Here is a 15,556-nt window from a genome sequence, read left to right as displayed (position 1 = left end):
TATTTTCATCCTTATCCAGGTTGTAACCGCGATTGGTAGGTGCAATGTGGAAGCGTGAATAGAGATAAATAATGTCCGCGCATTGATGCAAGTGGAAAAGTGTAATTTGCGCGAAGTGCTTCGTTATACGTGCATTTATAAGAGGGTATTAAATTTAATAGGGCTCCATTTGCTTATTGCTTTGTTATGTTTTGATTTAATGCAAACATCACTTTATTTGCGTATAAACATAGGTTAGTATAGTAATATTGAATACTAGCTGTATTTCACGTTTAGCGATTTGTCTTCACTGTAAGGTTCTAAGAAACTTTTGTCAAGGTTCAATTCTAATGGCTTTCGGTTGCACAGTGTGTTAACGCTTTTGAGATTTGGCTTGGCCCCGACTTCAAACATATTGGTTGCTAGCGGATAAAAATGGATAATATTTTATTTTATCCTTTTTGAAGTCGGTTTTTCCTTTTTTAGTTAAGGTTTTTTTTAGTGTTAATAATATATTGAAATAATATTATGTTAATGATTTGTTAGGTTAACCTAGTTTAGTAGTTGCAATATAGTTTTATTTTAATGAAAAATATCCCTAAAAACCCTTTAAGTACAGTTGGCAGCGATAGGCAGCATCTTTTCCCTAACTTATACGAAATCATCCCATAGCCCGCTATCTGGTTCAAAAGAATAACATAACGGCGATTTTATAACGACAACGCTCTCGAAAGTGTCGTCAAAGTTGGTCGCAATGGGCGAAGTTTGCGGTGCCGCGCTAGGCCCTCAGTTTTATCAGAAAACCAAGAGGCCCGGCCTGGTTTACTGCGTAGATTTGTACTTTTATGTAAGTAGGCATGGAGTTTACGAAAAATGAAAAATGTTCCAGGAAGAGGAGAATCTAAGTACAATATGTGATCTGAAATATTAATTTATATGGAACTAGTCGAATAACTACTCAAATTATAAATTAATTTTACACTTTTATTAAGTTAACCTCTTTGTGTTTCAGAAGTCGTTAAATACCTATAAATAACGCGATTTCCTTAATTTTGTCATTCAAATATAAAACGGCTTTTACCAATTCTAGCAGAAAAAAGCAAAACAGGAACTATTCAATTATATTAACAGTGGCGAGCAACAATAAACTCCGATCGTTCCTAATGATGTTTCGTTTAACGGCCACAATAAAAATACAAAGTAGCCGGCAATTCAAACGAAAATTGACTAACGCGGCACGTGGTTTAGAGGGAAGTGAGGATGCAGAGTTGATACACACCCCCCGCCGTCAGGCAAGCAGCCCTATCGCGCCTCAGTCTGTTGCCTCTCGTAGCGGTGAGCGCTCGTCTGCCTGCTCCACAATCAACTTCGGTTGCGTTGCGTCACTCGTGAATAACAAGTGCAACCGTACTGGATAAGTGGCATGGTGGTTCGATGGTGTTGTTAAAAATGGTGCGACGGCGGGATTGCAGGCGCTCCGCGTTCACCAAATTTTGCACCACACTTTTGTGGTTCCTTACCTGTTTCAATGGTAAGTTAGAAGGGTCAAATTGGGTATGAAAGCCCTACGTAACTCGACACGCTTCGGTGCACGAGACCGTTAAGTTTGGAGTGTTTTGTCATACTCGAATGATTTGGTTGTTAGTTAGATAATGACTAAGTTGAAAAGGAATGAGCGAGAGATTAGTAGATCAGTGTTGTTATCTTTTAATCTACATTAATTGAAAAGGGATTAATTGAGTTGTCTAATTTAACATGGTAACTTAAAATTATTTAATTCTTTTAAATAATTTTCAGCGGTTATACAATTCCTATCTATATAATTATTTTTTAAACATCAAATTTACATTGATAAAATATATTCTACCTTTAAAGCTTTTAAAGTATCATTATCCTTATCACCCAATACGTCCCATGCTGGGTACCCGGCACAGGTTTCCTCTCATTTATTAAAATATATTAATAGAATGTACCTACTGGAATTAAATTGAAAAACGACGCACGTTTTACTCATCTACTGATATATCCGTATATAATTATTCTAGTAACAAAGCAAATGTTTATTCTGCTTAATTTACAATTGGCACGGGTCAAAATATTATTGTTTATTTAGGAGAGATGGGCGGGATTATAAATAAATTTCATTGATTTAATCTCTATATTTTAAATGAAATTAAAAAAAAATGCTTGATGACATTCACTTAGTGCAAAAAAAAAACGCTGGTGACCTAGCGGTAAGAGCGTGCGACTTGCAATCTGGGGGTCGCGGGTTCTAACCCCGGCTCGTACCAATGAGTTTTTCGGAGCTTATGTACGAAATGTCATTTGATATTTACCAGTCGCTTTTCGGTGAAGGAAAACATCGTGAGGAAACCGGTTTAATCCCAATAAGGCCCAGTTTACCCTCTGGGTTGGAAGGTCAGATGGCAGTCGCTTTCGTAAAAACTAGTACCTATGCCAATTCTTGGGATTACTTGTCAAGCGGACCCCAGGCTCCCATTAGCTGTGGCAAAATGCTGGGACAACGCGAGGAAGAAGAAGTAACAAAGCATAATGTATGTTTATTCTGCTTAATTTCCAATTGGCACGGGTCAAAATATTATTGTTTATTTAGGAGAGATGGGCGGGATTATGAATCCTATATGAATCTATCGTATCTACACAGCATAGTAAGAAAGAGAAATATAAAAACAAAATCAAAGGAAACTATCCTTAGTGTATAAATAAAAACGGTAAAAGCGTTTAGAAATTTATTTGGACATTATTTTGTTTTGCTGTTACAAAATCAACAAGATATAGCAAAACGCGGATTTTTTTAAGGGAAACACGCTTTCTTCCATTAAAATTATGTTTCCTTTTTTTTTAATAGTAATCAACCAATCACTAATTCACTATCGTATCTACACAGCATAGTAAGGAAGAAAAATATAAAAATAAAATTTAAGGAAACTATCCTTCATCATCATCATCATCTCAGCCATAAGACGTCCACTGCTGAACATAGGCCTCCCCCTTGGACCTCCATTCGTATCGGTTGGAAGCGACCCGCATCCAGCGACTTCCGGCGGCCTTAACAAGGTCGTCTGTCCATCTTATGGGTGGACGTCCTACGCTGCGCTTGCTAGTCCGTGGTCTCCACTCGAGCACTTTTCGACCCCATCGGCCATCTTCTCTGCGTGCAATATGGCCTACCCATTGCCACTTCAGCTTGCTAATCCGGTGGGCTATGTCGGTGACTTTAGTTCGTCTACGGATCTCCTCATTTCTGATTCGATCACGCAGAGAAACTCCGAGCATAGCCCTCTCCATAGCTCGTTGAGCGACTTTGAGTTTTGAGATGAGGCCGATAGTGAAAGACCACGTTTCGGAGCCGTAAGTCATCACTGGTAACACACATTGATTAAAGACTTTCGTCTTGAGGCACTGAGAGATGTCGGACGAAAAGACATTACGTAGTTTCCCGAACGCTGCCCAACCGAGTTGGATTCGGCGGTTGACCTCTTTCTCGAAGTTGGACCTACCTAATTGGACTACTTGTCCTAGGTACGAGTACGAGTACTTGTACGAGTCAACAACTTCGAGTACCGAGTTCCCAACAGAGACTGGGATGGGCACAACATTGGCATTTGACATAAGTTTCGTCTTGTCCATGTTCATTTTCAAGCCCACCCGTTGTGAAACTCGGTTGAGGTCATCGAGCATCATGCTGAGTTCCTCCATCGACTTTGCCATGACTACGATATCGTCGGCAAACCAAAGGTGAGTGATGTATTCGCCGTTGATGTTGATGCCAAGTCCTTGCCATTCCAGGAGCTTGAAGGCGTCTTCCATTACGGCAGTAAACGCCTTCGTGCTCTGCTCCTGTACTCGGACCGACATGGTGGCGTTACTATACAAACACTTCAACACTTCGATGTACCGATAGTCAATATGGCATCGCTGAAGAGACTCAAGCACCGCCCATGTTTCCACCGAATCGAAGGCTTTCTCATAGTCCACAAACGCTAAGCATAATGGCAAGTTACTCTTCTGTCTTCTGTATAACTTGCCGCAGCGTATGGATGTGGTCTATCGTACTATAGCCTTTTCGGAAACCGGCTTGTTCGGGAGGCTGGAAGTCATCAAGTCTGTGTTCGAGACGGTTTGTGATGACTTTTGAAAATAGCTTATAGACATGGCTCAGAAGCGTGATGGGTCTGTAGTTCTTCAATAGTTTGTTATCACCTTTTTTGAAAAACAGCACCACCTCGCCTCTATTCCATGTTTCAGGCGTTTTGCCCTTGGACAAGACAGAATTAAAGAGCTTCTGGAGGACTTTAAGTACCGGTGTTCCACCCGCTCTCAGAAGCTCTGAAGTGATTCCGTCTTTGCCCGGCGCCTTGTTGTTCTTAAGCTGCTTCAGGGCCATCTTAATCTCGTACAGACTGATGTCCGGGATATCTTCGGTATAATGTCGGGACAGCTTGGCTCTTGGATCTCCTACCAAGCTGTCAACGGGCTTTGCGATCGAAGTGTATAACTGTCCATAGAACCTCTCGATCTCGCCTAAAACCTCTGCTTTGCTCGACGCTATGCTGCCATCTTCCCGTTTCAGCTTTGTCAGCTGGCTTTGCCCAATAGACTTGTACTTTGCGAACACTTTGGAGCCTTGGTTTCGCTCAATAGTCTCTTTAATACGGTTAGTATTAAAGACTATAACTATCCTTAGTGTATAAATAAAAACGGTAAAAGCTTTTAGAGATTTATTTGTACATTATTTTGTTTTGCTTTTACAAAATCAACAAGATATAGCAAAACGCGGTTTTTTTTATGGGAAACACACTTTCTTCCATTAAAATTAAGTTTCCTTTTTTTTAATAGTAATTAATTCACTATCGTATCTACATAGCATAGTAAGGAAGAAAAATATAAAACAAAATCAAAGAAAACTATCCTTAGTGTGTAAATAAAAAAGGTAGACGTGCAGCAACATGTGGGATAAGTTGGTTAACAGTGGGTTGGTGGTACACAAAGACTACCACAAATAACTACAGAGAAAAGGCAAGTTATAAGTAGTTAGGTACTTTTAAGATGTCCAAATAATACAAAGAGCTCATAAGTAACATTCGGAGGTATTAAAAAATGTCCAACTAAGTACTTGTATCTATATATAAATATAATGTATAAATCATCTACTGTCACAATTACTTCGACGATTGTAGGTACTTAGTCAGGATAGACAAAGGGTCATTGCGCTAGTTTCTGTCATGCTCTAGGTTTCGTCCACTTGACGATCAATATAATATATAGTTTATGTTACTTATTTAATTATGTTTTATGTTTAGGTAATATCGATTTATATAAATATTTAAACAAAACATCCAAAACTCAGAAACACATATTTTTGATAAACACACAAACTATTGCCCTCACCAACTTAACCCTTTACCAGGCTGACATTTCAAAAATGACAATCGACTGTCATACTTACTCATCTAAAATAGAACATATGTTTGAAGTGCCGTATGTGGGAAATAATATATCCCTTAGCCTGGTAAAGGGTTAAAAACAGGACCTCCTGTAGTACCCAGGGACAACCGTCCAACCAACACGTTCGGAAAAGGTTTTTGAAATTTACAATATTTCTGAAGTAATACTAAACTGAGCTGAAGCTCATTCTCTAAATACCAATTTTTTTATTAATCTTATTTTATATTCGGGTATACGAGTACATTGTTACACGTAGTACTCGAGATTGAATATCTGAAGATTACAATAAAACGAGATAACGGTTATTTTATAACATAATACTTTCAATAAAGCAAGGAGCTCAATATCAAAGGATTACGTTTCACATAAAGAAGTAGATTACTTACGTATTTTGAGTTATAATGATTTTGGGGTTTCGCTGGAGTAATAATCCTTAATCTCGTACTTTGAGGTTAGCTATTATAACGTATAGTTATAAATTATTAGATATGTGAAATTTGGAACTTCGTTAGACCATTTTTGATAGCACCGTACCAGTTGTATACGGCTCGTCTAAATCAGAAAACTTAATACATAGACACCACAAAAGTGTTCCTAACAACCTGTGACTTTTCACGACACTGTTCGGAAATGTGGCAATAGATGGTCTAAAACCAAGCTGGAAAGTAGGCAATAGCTGTAGCACCTGAACCACCACTACTACAATGTTTCATTGTTATCATCATCTGTCATTGGTGACGGTTCGTTACAGCAATGAGTATCATTTAAAACATAAAAATCAATAAAAGGTCTTTTTTGGCGCAACTTTTAGCTTCAAAAATAAAATTAGGATATTTATAGGACCAATTTCTTGTTAAAAAAAAAAGAAACGTCAAAACCATTCAGTTCATTTTTTTTAACAATTATCCATTCAGTTCACGCTTAAGGCGTTTTTTTACTTATGTAGCTGTTTGTGTTTTTTTTTACCAAAAAAGCTTCTAAGTTTAGAGTCGGTTTGAAGCAAATAACAGAAAAACGCCTCTTAAAAGTGATAAAAAAAAGTAAAAAAGGCGGAATCTGAAAATACTTACTGAATTGGATAGTGTAAATTGTGTTTGACAAAAAAATACAAGAAACACGTATCTACGCTTGCTATAAAAATGAGTTCTTCTAGTGACGAAAATGATATTCTTAACTACGCTGACGCCTACCGAAATTCAAGAGACAGCACAGGCAGTGGCTAGTAATTTGCTACCAGAGAAATCCCGGGCTAGTACTTATAGTTATGCAAATGTTTTCTTATTTCCTCGCAGTAGTCGTGAAAAGCACTATGTAATGCCTCGGTCGGAAACGCTAAAGATGGACTCGTATTATTTGAGGGCCTCCACTAACGTGTCGGCCCTCAAACGCACTCGTCCATCTTTTAGCGGTTTTCCGTCCTCTCCTACAATGTACTATAGTTTTATATTAAAAAGGAAACATATTGAAAACTGGTGTAACGTTAATTCATTTTTATTTAAAATAAAACTTTTGCTTTAGTACCTATACTCACCAAACCGAATGAAACATAAATTAATATTTAAATATTTGTTTTATCTCGTAGGAACTATAACCACAACTTCGATAACGTATCTGTCATAGTAAATATATTATTTTGGTTAAACGAGTAAAACCAAATCTTTTAGGGTCCCGTACCCGAAGGGAACAGTCTACATTAGTTTATTTCTTTTTGAGGCATGTTAATTTGAATCGATAAGAACTCTGCTTTAGGCGGTATATCATTAAATTTTTACTAGAGAATATGAAGCCATATTCCACCTAAATAACTATCAGTTAACCAGTTTAAAAAAACGATATAAATTAGTTCCCAGTCCTGGTTGTGCCCGTACAGCAATTTTTCTAAAAATAAGTAAATTAATTCGAAGATATACATATGTTAAAGGAATGAAACAAATGCTTCATAAATTACCATTTGAATAAAAACTTAGTTGGTATGAAAAAAAACCGGCCAAGTGCGAGTCGGACTCGCGTTCCAAGGGTTCCGTACATTAAATCCGCTCACGCTTGACTGCATATTTCTAATAGGTTTTCCTGTCATCTATATGTAAAGAACTATTTTGTGTATTTTTTTCAAAATGTTGACCCAGTAGTTTCGGAGATAAAGCGGGGGGGAGGTCATTTTTTGGCTATTTTCTTAAATAACTTCGAACCTATGTAGGTACTTACTTTAAAATTATAAAAAAAAATATTTGAAATTCTCAAAATGAGCTCTTTCATTCAATATAAAACACGATATAGTTTGAAAATCTTTTTTTTTAACTTTCTCATTTACCCCCCAAAAGTATCCCCTATGTTTAAAATTCACAGACAGACAGACAGATGCATGAGTGATCCTATAAGGGTTCCGATTTTTTTCCTTCTGAGGTACGGAACCCTAATAAGGTTTCGGTTTTTTCCTTTTGAGGTACGAAACCCTAAAAAACTCGTAACGTGCGAATACCTGTAATCGGACATGACACCGAGATGAATGAAATGAATGTTTTCAAAATTTTGCAGATTATAGAAAGCCGTTTTAGCCGACCCACTAGCTGTCAGTTTCGTTTGTGTTCGGTGTACCTACTGCTATTATATTGCTCACAACGGTATGTAGGCATCGTATGCTTAAAAATATTAGCTAATACAATGTAAAACTACAATCCAACTTTCAAATTATCGAAACTTTTTATGCAAAAATCATAGATTTAAAGGGTACGAGGTCTACTACAGTTCACAGAGCCACTAACTAGTAATAAAAAGCTATGAATATTTATATAAAACAATTGCTCTACCTAGGTAGCTATGTCCGAGGCACAACAGTTGTGTACTGTCTTGAGTACCTAAATAAACACAGGCCCCACACAGGTCTACACAGCCGGATAAAAATAATACTTCCTAAATGCTTAACTCTCGGGCCCCTCGGCTGTTTTCGTCGTCTTTTTAGAATTTATTCATACCTTCTTCAAGCGCTTGTCAAAAAGAAGCTATTGAATTTTATATTCATTACATGCAAGAACAATTTGTTTAACTTTATAACCTTAACCCTGAATAGGAATCCCGATAAATACGGTCAGAAATAAATTTGAAAATTGGAATAGAAACTCACGTTACTAATTTTTACGATATTTACGGACTCTAAAAAGCTTCGTAAATTTTTTTTATGATCCACGATTGCATTATTAGAAGTATCTGTATGTACATACATACCTCCTGTCTTGAACACGTCTACGAGTATTAACTTTTCTTTTCAGAAGCGGTATCATGGTCGCATTTTTATCACCTGTCATGCCATGCGTCACTTTCGTGCTTGCATATTTGTTAGAACGTGACAGGCATGGTGACAAATGATAAAGAGCTGACCATCTTAGCCTTACAGGTCAAACTTGATGCTGTTGCGCTTTTTCTTTATGGATTTCCTTTGGTTTGCTTCTGAGTAAATCATGGGTTCTGTTTGCAGTAAAGTTCCATTATTGCATTGTAATCAAAATTACAGATACTTTATATCTTAATCAGAAAACTGAGGTGGTTCAAATTTAAGTTCTAAGATTTGAATCAGAAACAATATACCTACCTAAATTATCTACCTACCTACAAAATTGTGCGGTTCGAAGCTAAATAACTAAAGCTGAATATAACACGTAAAAACGCAGCTAGAGCACAAAGCTAGTGGAAATTTATGGTAACAGGCGTGAGAGTTTATAACCAGTCATAAATAACGTAGATTCTGTTTTTGGTTACCGAGTGATAGGCCATATTTATCAAAGCGTGTGATACCATCCGAGCCGTAACGCATGAAACTGATCGAAGTGTAGGTTACCTGAATTAGACAGATAGTGGAACCGGATTTTTGCCCTACAAGTTTTAATAATTCTAAAGATGGAAAAGGGCTGCTTATATGGTATGTGACATATTCTTAAGCATATTTGTAACATATTTATTACGAAAAGTTAGAATGAGCACTAGATATAAGTTAGGTATTTCTATATTTTTATTGTTAATTTGTAAATTTTATATTGAATTAAAGTGCAAAGTTTATTATGCTTCATTGTTCATAATATGGTTCATAAATTTATCCCGCGCGCGTCTTTGTAAAACGAAAATTAGCTTATTATTTTGTCGATAGATACCTAAGTAAATACATACATGTAAGTATGCTGCACATGTTTCGGATAAACCCTGGTGCTATGGATTAACTTTATAAAAATTGTATGAAATAATCTTTTTTTTCGGCTTGCCTAATTTGTTTTTCTACAGATTTTCCTGGTATAGAATGTAAGAACATTTTTTTTAAACTGCATCAAAAAATTGTTTTATTGAGAAATTTACTTACAGTTAACGCTGTTATATAAAACTATTATTTGAGTCTTATAAAGATTTCCATATTATTTTGATACACCGGTGACCTTAACCACATTACTATGCTTTCTCGTTTTCTAAGTCTTATTATTACAATATTTTTTAGAAATTTAAATTAAAGCAGGCAATTTAGTTTCTAGCTGTGAATTATACCTAACAATTTCATCCTTTATATCTAGAACGCCATGTTGAAAAGCAAAATCCAGTACCTATGAAAACCATTAGTGGATTATCTTATGGCTGCTATTTAACTGATCACCAGATTTAATAAAATTTTATACCAAAAAAATCTACTTTACCACCCTAAAATAATAAACGATCACCAAAATTATAACACCATTTTAATGTGAAATGATTACCAATTTTATTACATTTTACTATCATATTAAAGGAAATGACACCAAACTAACCATTATTAACCCAAAAATTGTAAATGATTACTAAATTTCAAACCCCATTTTAATGTGAAATGATAACCAAATGTTTACATCTTGCTATCCTATTAAATAAAATGACACCAAAATAACCATTGTTAACCCAAAAATAGTAAATGACCACCAAAATTAGAACTCCATTTTAATGTAAAATTCTAACCAAATTTTTAAATCTTGCTATCCTATTAAAGCAAATACTCCAAAATAATCATTGTATACCCAAAAATAGTACATGACTACCAAAACTGTAACCACATTTTAATTAAAAATGTGCAAATATTTAATATATCGTTATCCTATTAAATTAATTAATCCACTTCCTCACCTTTTTCTAACCTAACCTAACCCACTTTTCTAGTAGCATTTCCTTTCTGTATGGGTCGCAGTTCAAACCTAACCTAACCCACTTTTCTAGTAGCATTTAGTTTCTGTAAGGGTCGCAGTTCAAACCTAACCTAACCCACTTTTCTAGTAGCATTTCTTTTCTGTATGGGTCGCAGTTCAAACCTAACCTAACCCACTTTTCTAGTAGCATTTCGTTTCTGTAAGTGTCGCAGTTCAAACCTAACCTAACCCACTTTTCTAGTAGCATATCGTTTCTGTATGGGTTGCAGTTCAAACCTAATCTAACCCATTTTTCTAGTAGCATTTCTTTTCTGTAAGGGTCGCAATTTAAACCTAACCTAACCCACTTTTCTAGTAGAATTTCTTTTCTGTAAGGGTCGCAGTTCAAACCTAACCTAACCCACTTTTCTAGTAGCATTTCAGTATGCTACTAGAAGAGTAGGTTAGGTTAGGTAGGTATACGGTGCGGGGTACGGGGGGTTGAGCGGGAGGGGCTAGTAATTTTGGCATCATTTTACTTTATTTGGTAATATGTATACATTTTTTGGTAATCATAGTGGTTTATTTAGGTGAAAATATCGCATTAATATGGTCTTCAAGATTTGGTGATCATTAATGATTTTTGGTGATCATTCAATATATTTGGTATTCGAATACAATTCGAAGTGCAGTCGTAATTAAAACGGTGGTACTTTTGTAATTTTAGACCTTATGTTTTTGGTGTTCAGTAATTTTTTTTGGTATGCATGATTTTTTTATTAAGGGTACCAAAGTATTTTTTGGTGGTCATTATATTTGTAGCCTTATCTTATTACAGATGCTCTTCAGAATCCAGAAATAATATATGATCACGAACACACTCATACACAAACGCACACGCAAATACGGTTAAAAAATTAATCTCAATGCCTCAATTTTATAGGAACATGTTCGACGAAGAAAAAAAATGCAAACTATCAAATAAATATAATATGTAGCGTCATGGACGCAATACATATTTAATTTTGGTCCTGCATAATAAAAAAAATGTTTTATCACCTACTTACATCATTTCACATATCAAATGAAAGAGGTTGTTGCAAGAAACTCAATTTTTTTACTCTTACAAAATTAAAATTTATTGAAAAAAACAGGCGGAAATTGACTAATCCCCTCACTTTATATCTCCGAAACTACTGTCAAAAAATTTACCTATAAATTTCAGGAAAGTTCCCATTTTCAGTCATTTGTAATAATATACTATTTTCCAAGTTCAACATCATCTATGTATAAACGTTTAGTGCTCGTAAAATATACTTTAAATAGAAAAATCAAACGAGCATACTAAACGAAAATCGTACTATTAACGCTTGGGCAAACCATAATTTATAAAATAAGTACAGTTTTATGGACTTCAGGAAGGCATAAAGAGGCTCAGGTTTATCGCAACTACTTCACGATTTATTTGCAGGCTGTAATGTTTTTATTCCATCTCTCGACTCCCGCTGACTCCATTATAATTCTAAGAATAGATAAAAAACAGTAGGAGGTCCGAACAATAATACAGGTAATACACTGTTTTTTCAGAGATAGGGTTAATATATAATCATGATGAATCATACATTATAAAAAAAACTTAAGTAGTCCTGAGGCAAAAACAATAGCGACATACTTTTCAGTGAAATTACGGGTTAATTACCTTAATTAGTCTGTTCGAGATCCTGAAAACGGTGAAGAATAGATATACTACTCCTAAAAATACGTGTGATACCTCATTAGATTCATCATGATGTCTAGAAAAATGTATTCGAAGCGTGTATTAGCACACCAAAAATATCAAAAGTTATAAACAAAACAAAGGGGAAAAAAGTTGATATTTTTTATTTCCTCAATATCTCAAAAAGTATTAATATTAAAGAAACCAAAATTAATATTATAAAAGAGGACGATAACTTCAATCAAACATTCCATAGTTGCAGAACTGTATCTCTATTATTTATGCTTTTTATTCAACGCTGAACACAGCCCTCCGTGCCTCATTTTCGGGAAACGCGCGCGGCGTGATAAAGCGATTACGTAAATTCAATATGATTTTACAGGTATTAAATATTCATTAAAAAAAATCGTGTATTTAAAACATGTCAACAAATATAATACTTGTAGAAATTAATCATAAAATTATTTTTTCAACTAGTTCGTCAATTGTTAATTAGCAAAATTTTCTCAAACTTCCTTCTTTATTGAAAACGATAAAAAATTTATAAATAACTATAGTATAAAAGTTCTGATAAAATTAAAAGTTTGGTTATAATATTGTTTTATATTTTACAATTTTACCTTGATTTCTCATCAATTTTCTATGTTATTCTAAAACTTATTTTAAGCAAAGTATTTTACTTTATGAAAACTTTTATAATGTGATCTTATTAAGCATGTATATGAAAAGAGTTCTAGAAAGCGAGAAAATTTTACAATAGTTCTTTATACTTTTTTTTTCGTTTTCAATAAAGAAGGAATTTCGAGAAAATTTAGTTCATTAACAATTGCCTAACTTGTTGAAAAAATAACTTTAAGATAAATTTCTACAAGTAATACATGTGTTGACATGTTTTAAATACACCATATTTTTTAAAATTTTCCAATGAATATTTAATACCTTTAAAATGATGTTTAATGTCACGTAATAGATTTTTCATATCTCATGCTCTAAAAGTGGGTCGTTGTTGTTCTAAAAGGTGCGCAGAAAGTGATACGTTTATGCTCTAGCGCAGAAAAGTGGTGTACTCCTCTGCGTCCCCGTCCCACGAACAACTGGGTGGAAACAAAATGGAAAAATAGTGTCTTTATTTCCTCGCTTGGAACAATTGGTAATTGTTTAGTTTTACTAATCCCACGTTGATCCTTTTTTTATAAAAAATGATGTAAGTAAATTGTTAAAAATAAATTATTCTTGATTTCTTTCGTTGAATTCTATTTACTCGATTTCATAAGGCGGGAACCAAAAGGAATACACCAAAAATATTTTTTAAACCTTACACTTGCGTTAATGAGCAAAGGCAGAATCTTATACAGCCACAGTTAAACGTTTGTACGATATTAAATTGGTTTTTAAAGTTATTTAGCACTATAATCATGAAAATAAAATAAAATACAAGATAAAAAATTCTTATATTATTAATTAAATTGTTATTTAATATTTAAAATACTTTTATTATGTTATTACGTGGTGCGGCGCACCAAGGTCGCGGTGCGGTCCGGTAGTCTGTTGCGGCTTTTAGAACGAAAAAGTATAAAATTAAAAAGTAAGAGGCAATCCCGCTGATTTTCATACTATAATGAACAAATAATTTTAAAATTACTGCAGTTTGTTAATAAATGTGTGTTTTCGTAAATATTGCAATCTAAATGATTTTCGCTAGGGGTTATTATATTAATCTTCACACATGTAAAGTCTCCGATTGCAAGTAAGTCCCAAGGAAAAAAATCATGGCCGTAGGTCTATTAGGTACTTCAATTACTGATTTTGCGAAATTGCCTTGTCTTGTTTGGTTTCCTCGCATTCGATATGAAAAGTAGAGTGTTTAACTCGGGTGAAAGGCACCATTTCTGTCTCGGACTATTGGCACTCTCACTGCGTTCGAGCGCCAAACTACCTCGTCAGAAATAGATGCCTTTCAACCCTTGGTTAACAATCTACTATTTCACGCCGCGCGCGTTTCTCGAAAATGGGGCGCGGAGGGCTGTGTTCAGCGTTGAATAAAAAGTATAAATAATGGAGATACAGTTCTGCAAGTCTGGAATGTTTGATTGGAAATATCCTCCTCTTTTATAATATTAATTTTTGTTTCTTAAATATTAATACTTTTTGAGATATTGGGGAAATAAAAAATAACTACTTTTCCCCCTCTTTTTTGTTTATAACTTTTGATATTTTTTGTGTGCTAATATACTACACGCTTCGAATACATTTTTCTAGACATCATGACGAATCTAATGAGGTATCACACGTATTTTTAGGGGTGGTATCTTTATTTTTCACCGTTTTCAGGATCTCGAACAGACTACATTTTTTAAGAAGTACTTGTCGTAGCTGCGGTGGTCCCGAATGAATATTTCAGACAAAATACATGTTTTGTTCTCGTATCAAACTTTGAAGGGAAAGTTTGATTCTACAAATAATGTGTCATTGTATTTATATTTGATCAAAATTATGTTGCCTAGTATGCCTGTTTTGTATTCAAGATATTTTTTAGTTAGTATGGAATTGAGTATAATTATATTTACTATCAATATTTTTCAGATATATTTCTCAAATCAGACAAATGTTTCAGTTACATTTTGATGTTAATTTCATATAATTTTGACATAATTCACCCGTCCGTGCATTTTGTTTTTAATTAGAGGTATAATGCTAGTGCGAGTGAGATGTGCTGCGAGTATTAACACGTTCGCGGACGCGGATTGCATGGCATCCGTTTTTGTACTCCTCCTGGTGACGCGCCTGCTATTGCATCCGTTATTCTTTTTAAATTTCTTCGTTGAAATGCTTATCAATCCGCTTAACCACGGTAAAATATTATTCACCAACTTTTCCTCTACCAGTCACCAGAGTCAAATAATGCGTACTGCCATATTACATAGTTTTATCGAAGTTAAAAATTATCCTGTGACGTCTCCAAATTGGCCCCCCTTTCTGTGACGCAGATGCTATAGCATTCGTCTTTGTATGGCAGCTCCCTTAGTAGCCCGGCAGGTGCGTCTGGGCGTGGACACATGTAATTTGGGTGAATTTCGTGCGCGATAGTGATTTTGACGTATTTTTATAAAATCGTAATTAATGTTTTTGTTACAATTTCTTTAAGTTTTTCATTGTGTTTTAATAAACAAACGTGTTTACTTGCTGTGAATTACACTACAGTAAAATTTTGATAACGGTTTATGTAAAAAAGTGAGGCATGAATGTGTATACCTATTATTGA

The 15,556-nt window shown here is 34.8% G+C and overlaps 1 protein-coding gene across 2 annotated transcripts in view; it reads left to right on the top strand.

Moving 5' to 3' along the window:
- The first annotated feature begins 1,065 nt into the window (after positions 1-1,065).
- Positions 1,066-15,556, top strand: part of LOC134806872 (uncharacterized) — a 72,371-nt gene continuing 57,880 nt past the window's right edge. For both annotated transcript variants that reach the window (XM_063780286.1, XM_063780284.1), the window contains exon 1: positions 1,066-1,510. In XM_063780286.1, the coding sequence (XP_063636356.1) occupies positions 1,414-1,510 (97 nt within the window). In that variant the 5' untranslated portion in view covers positions 1,066-1,413. The remainder of the gene's footprint in view (positions 1,511-15,556) is intronic.

This window comes from Cydia splendana, chromosome 3 (assembly GCF_910591565.1).
Source record: "Cydia splendana chromosome 3, ilCydSple1.2, whole genome shotgun sequence".
NCBI lineage: Eukaryota > Metazoa > Arthropoda > Insecta > Lepidoptera > Tortricidae > Cydia > Cydia splendana.
This window is presented reverse-complemented; position numbering and strand designations above follow the sequence as displayed.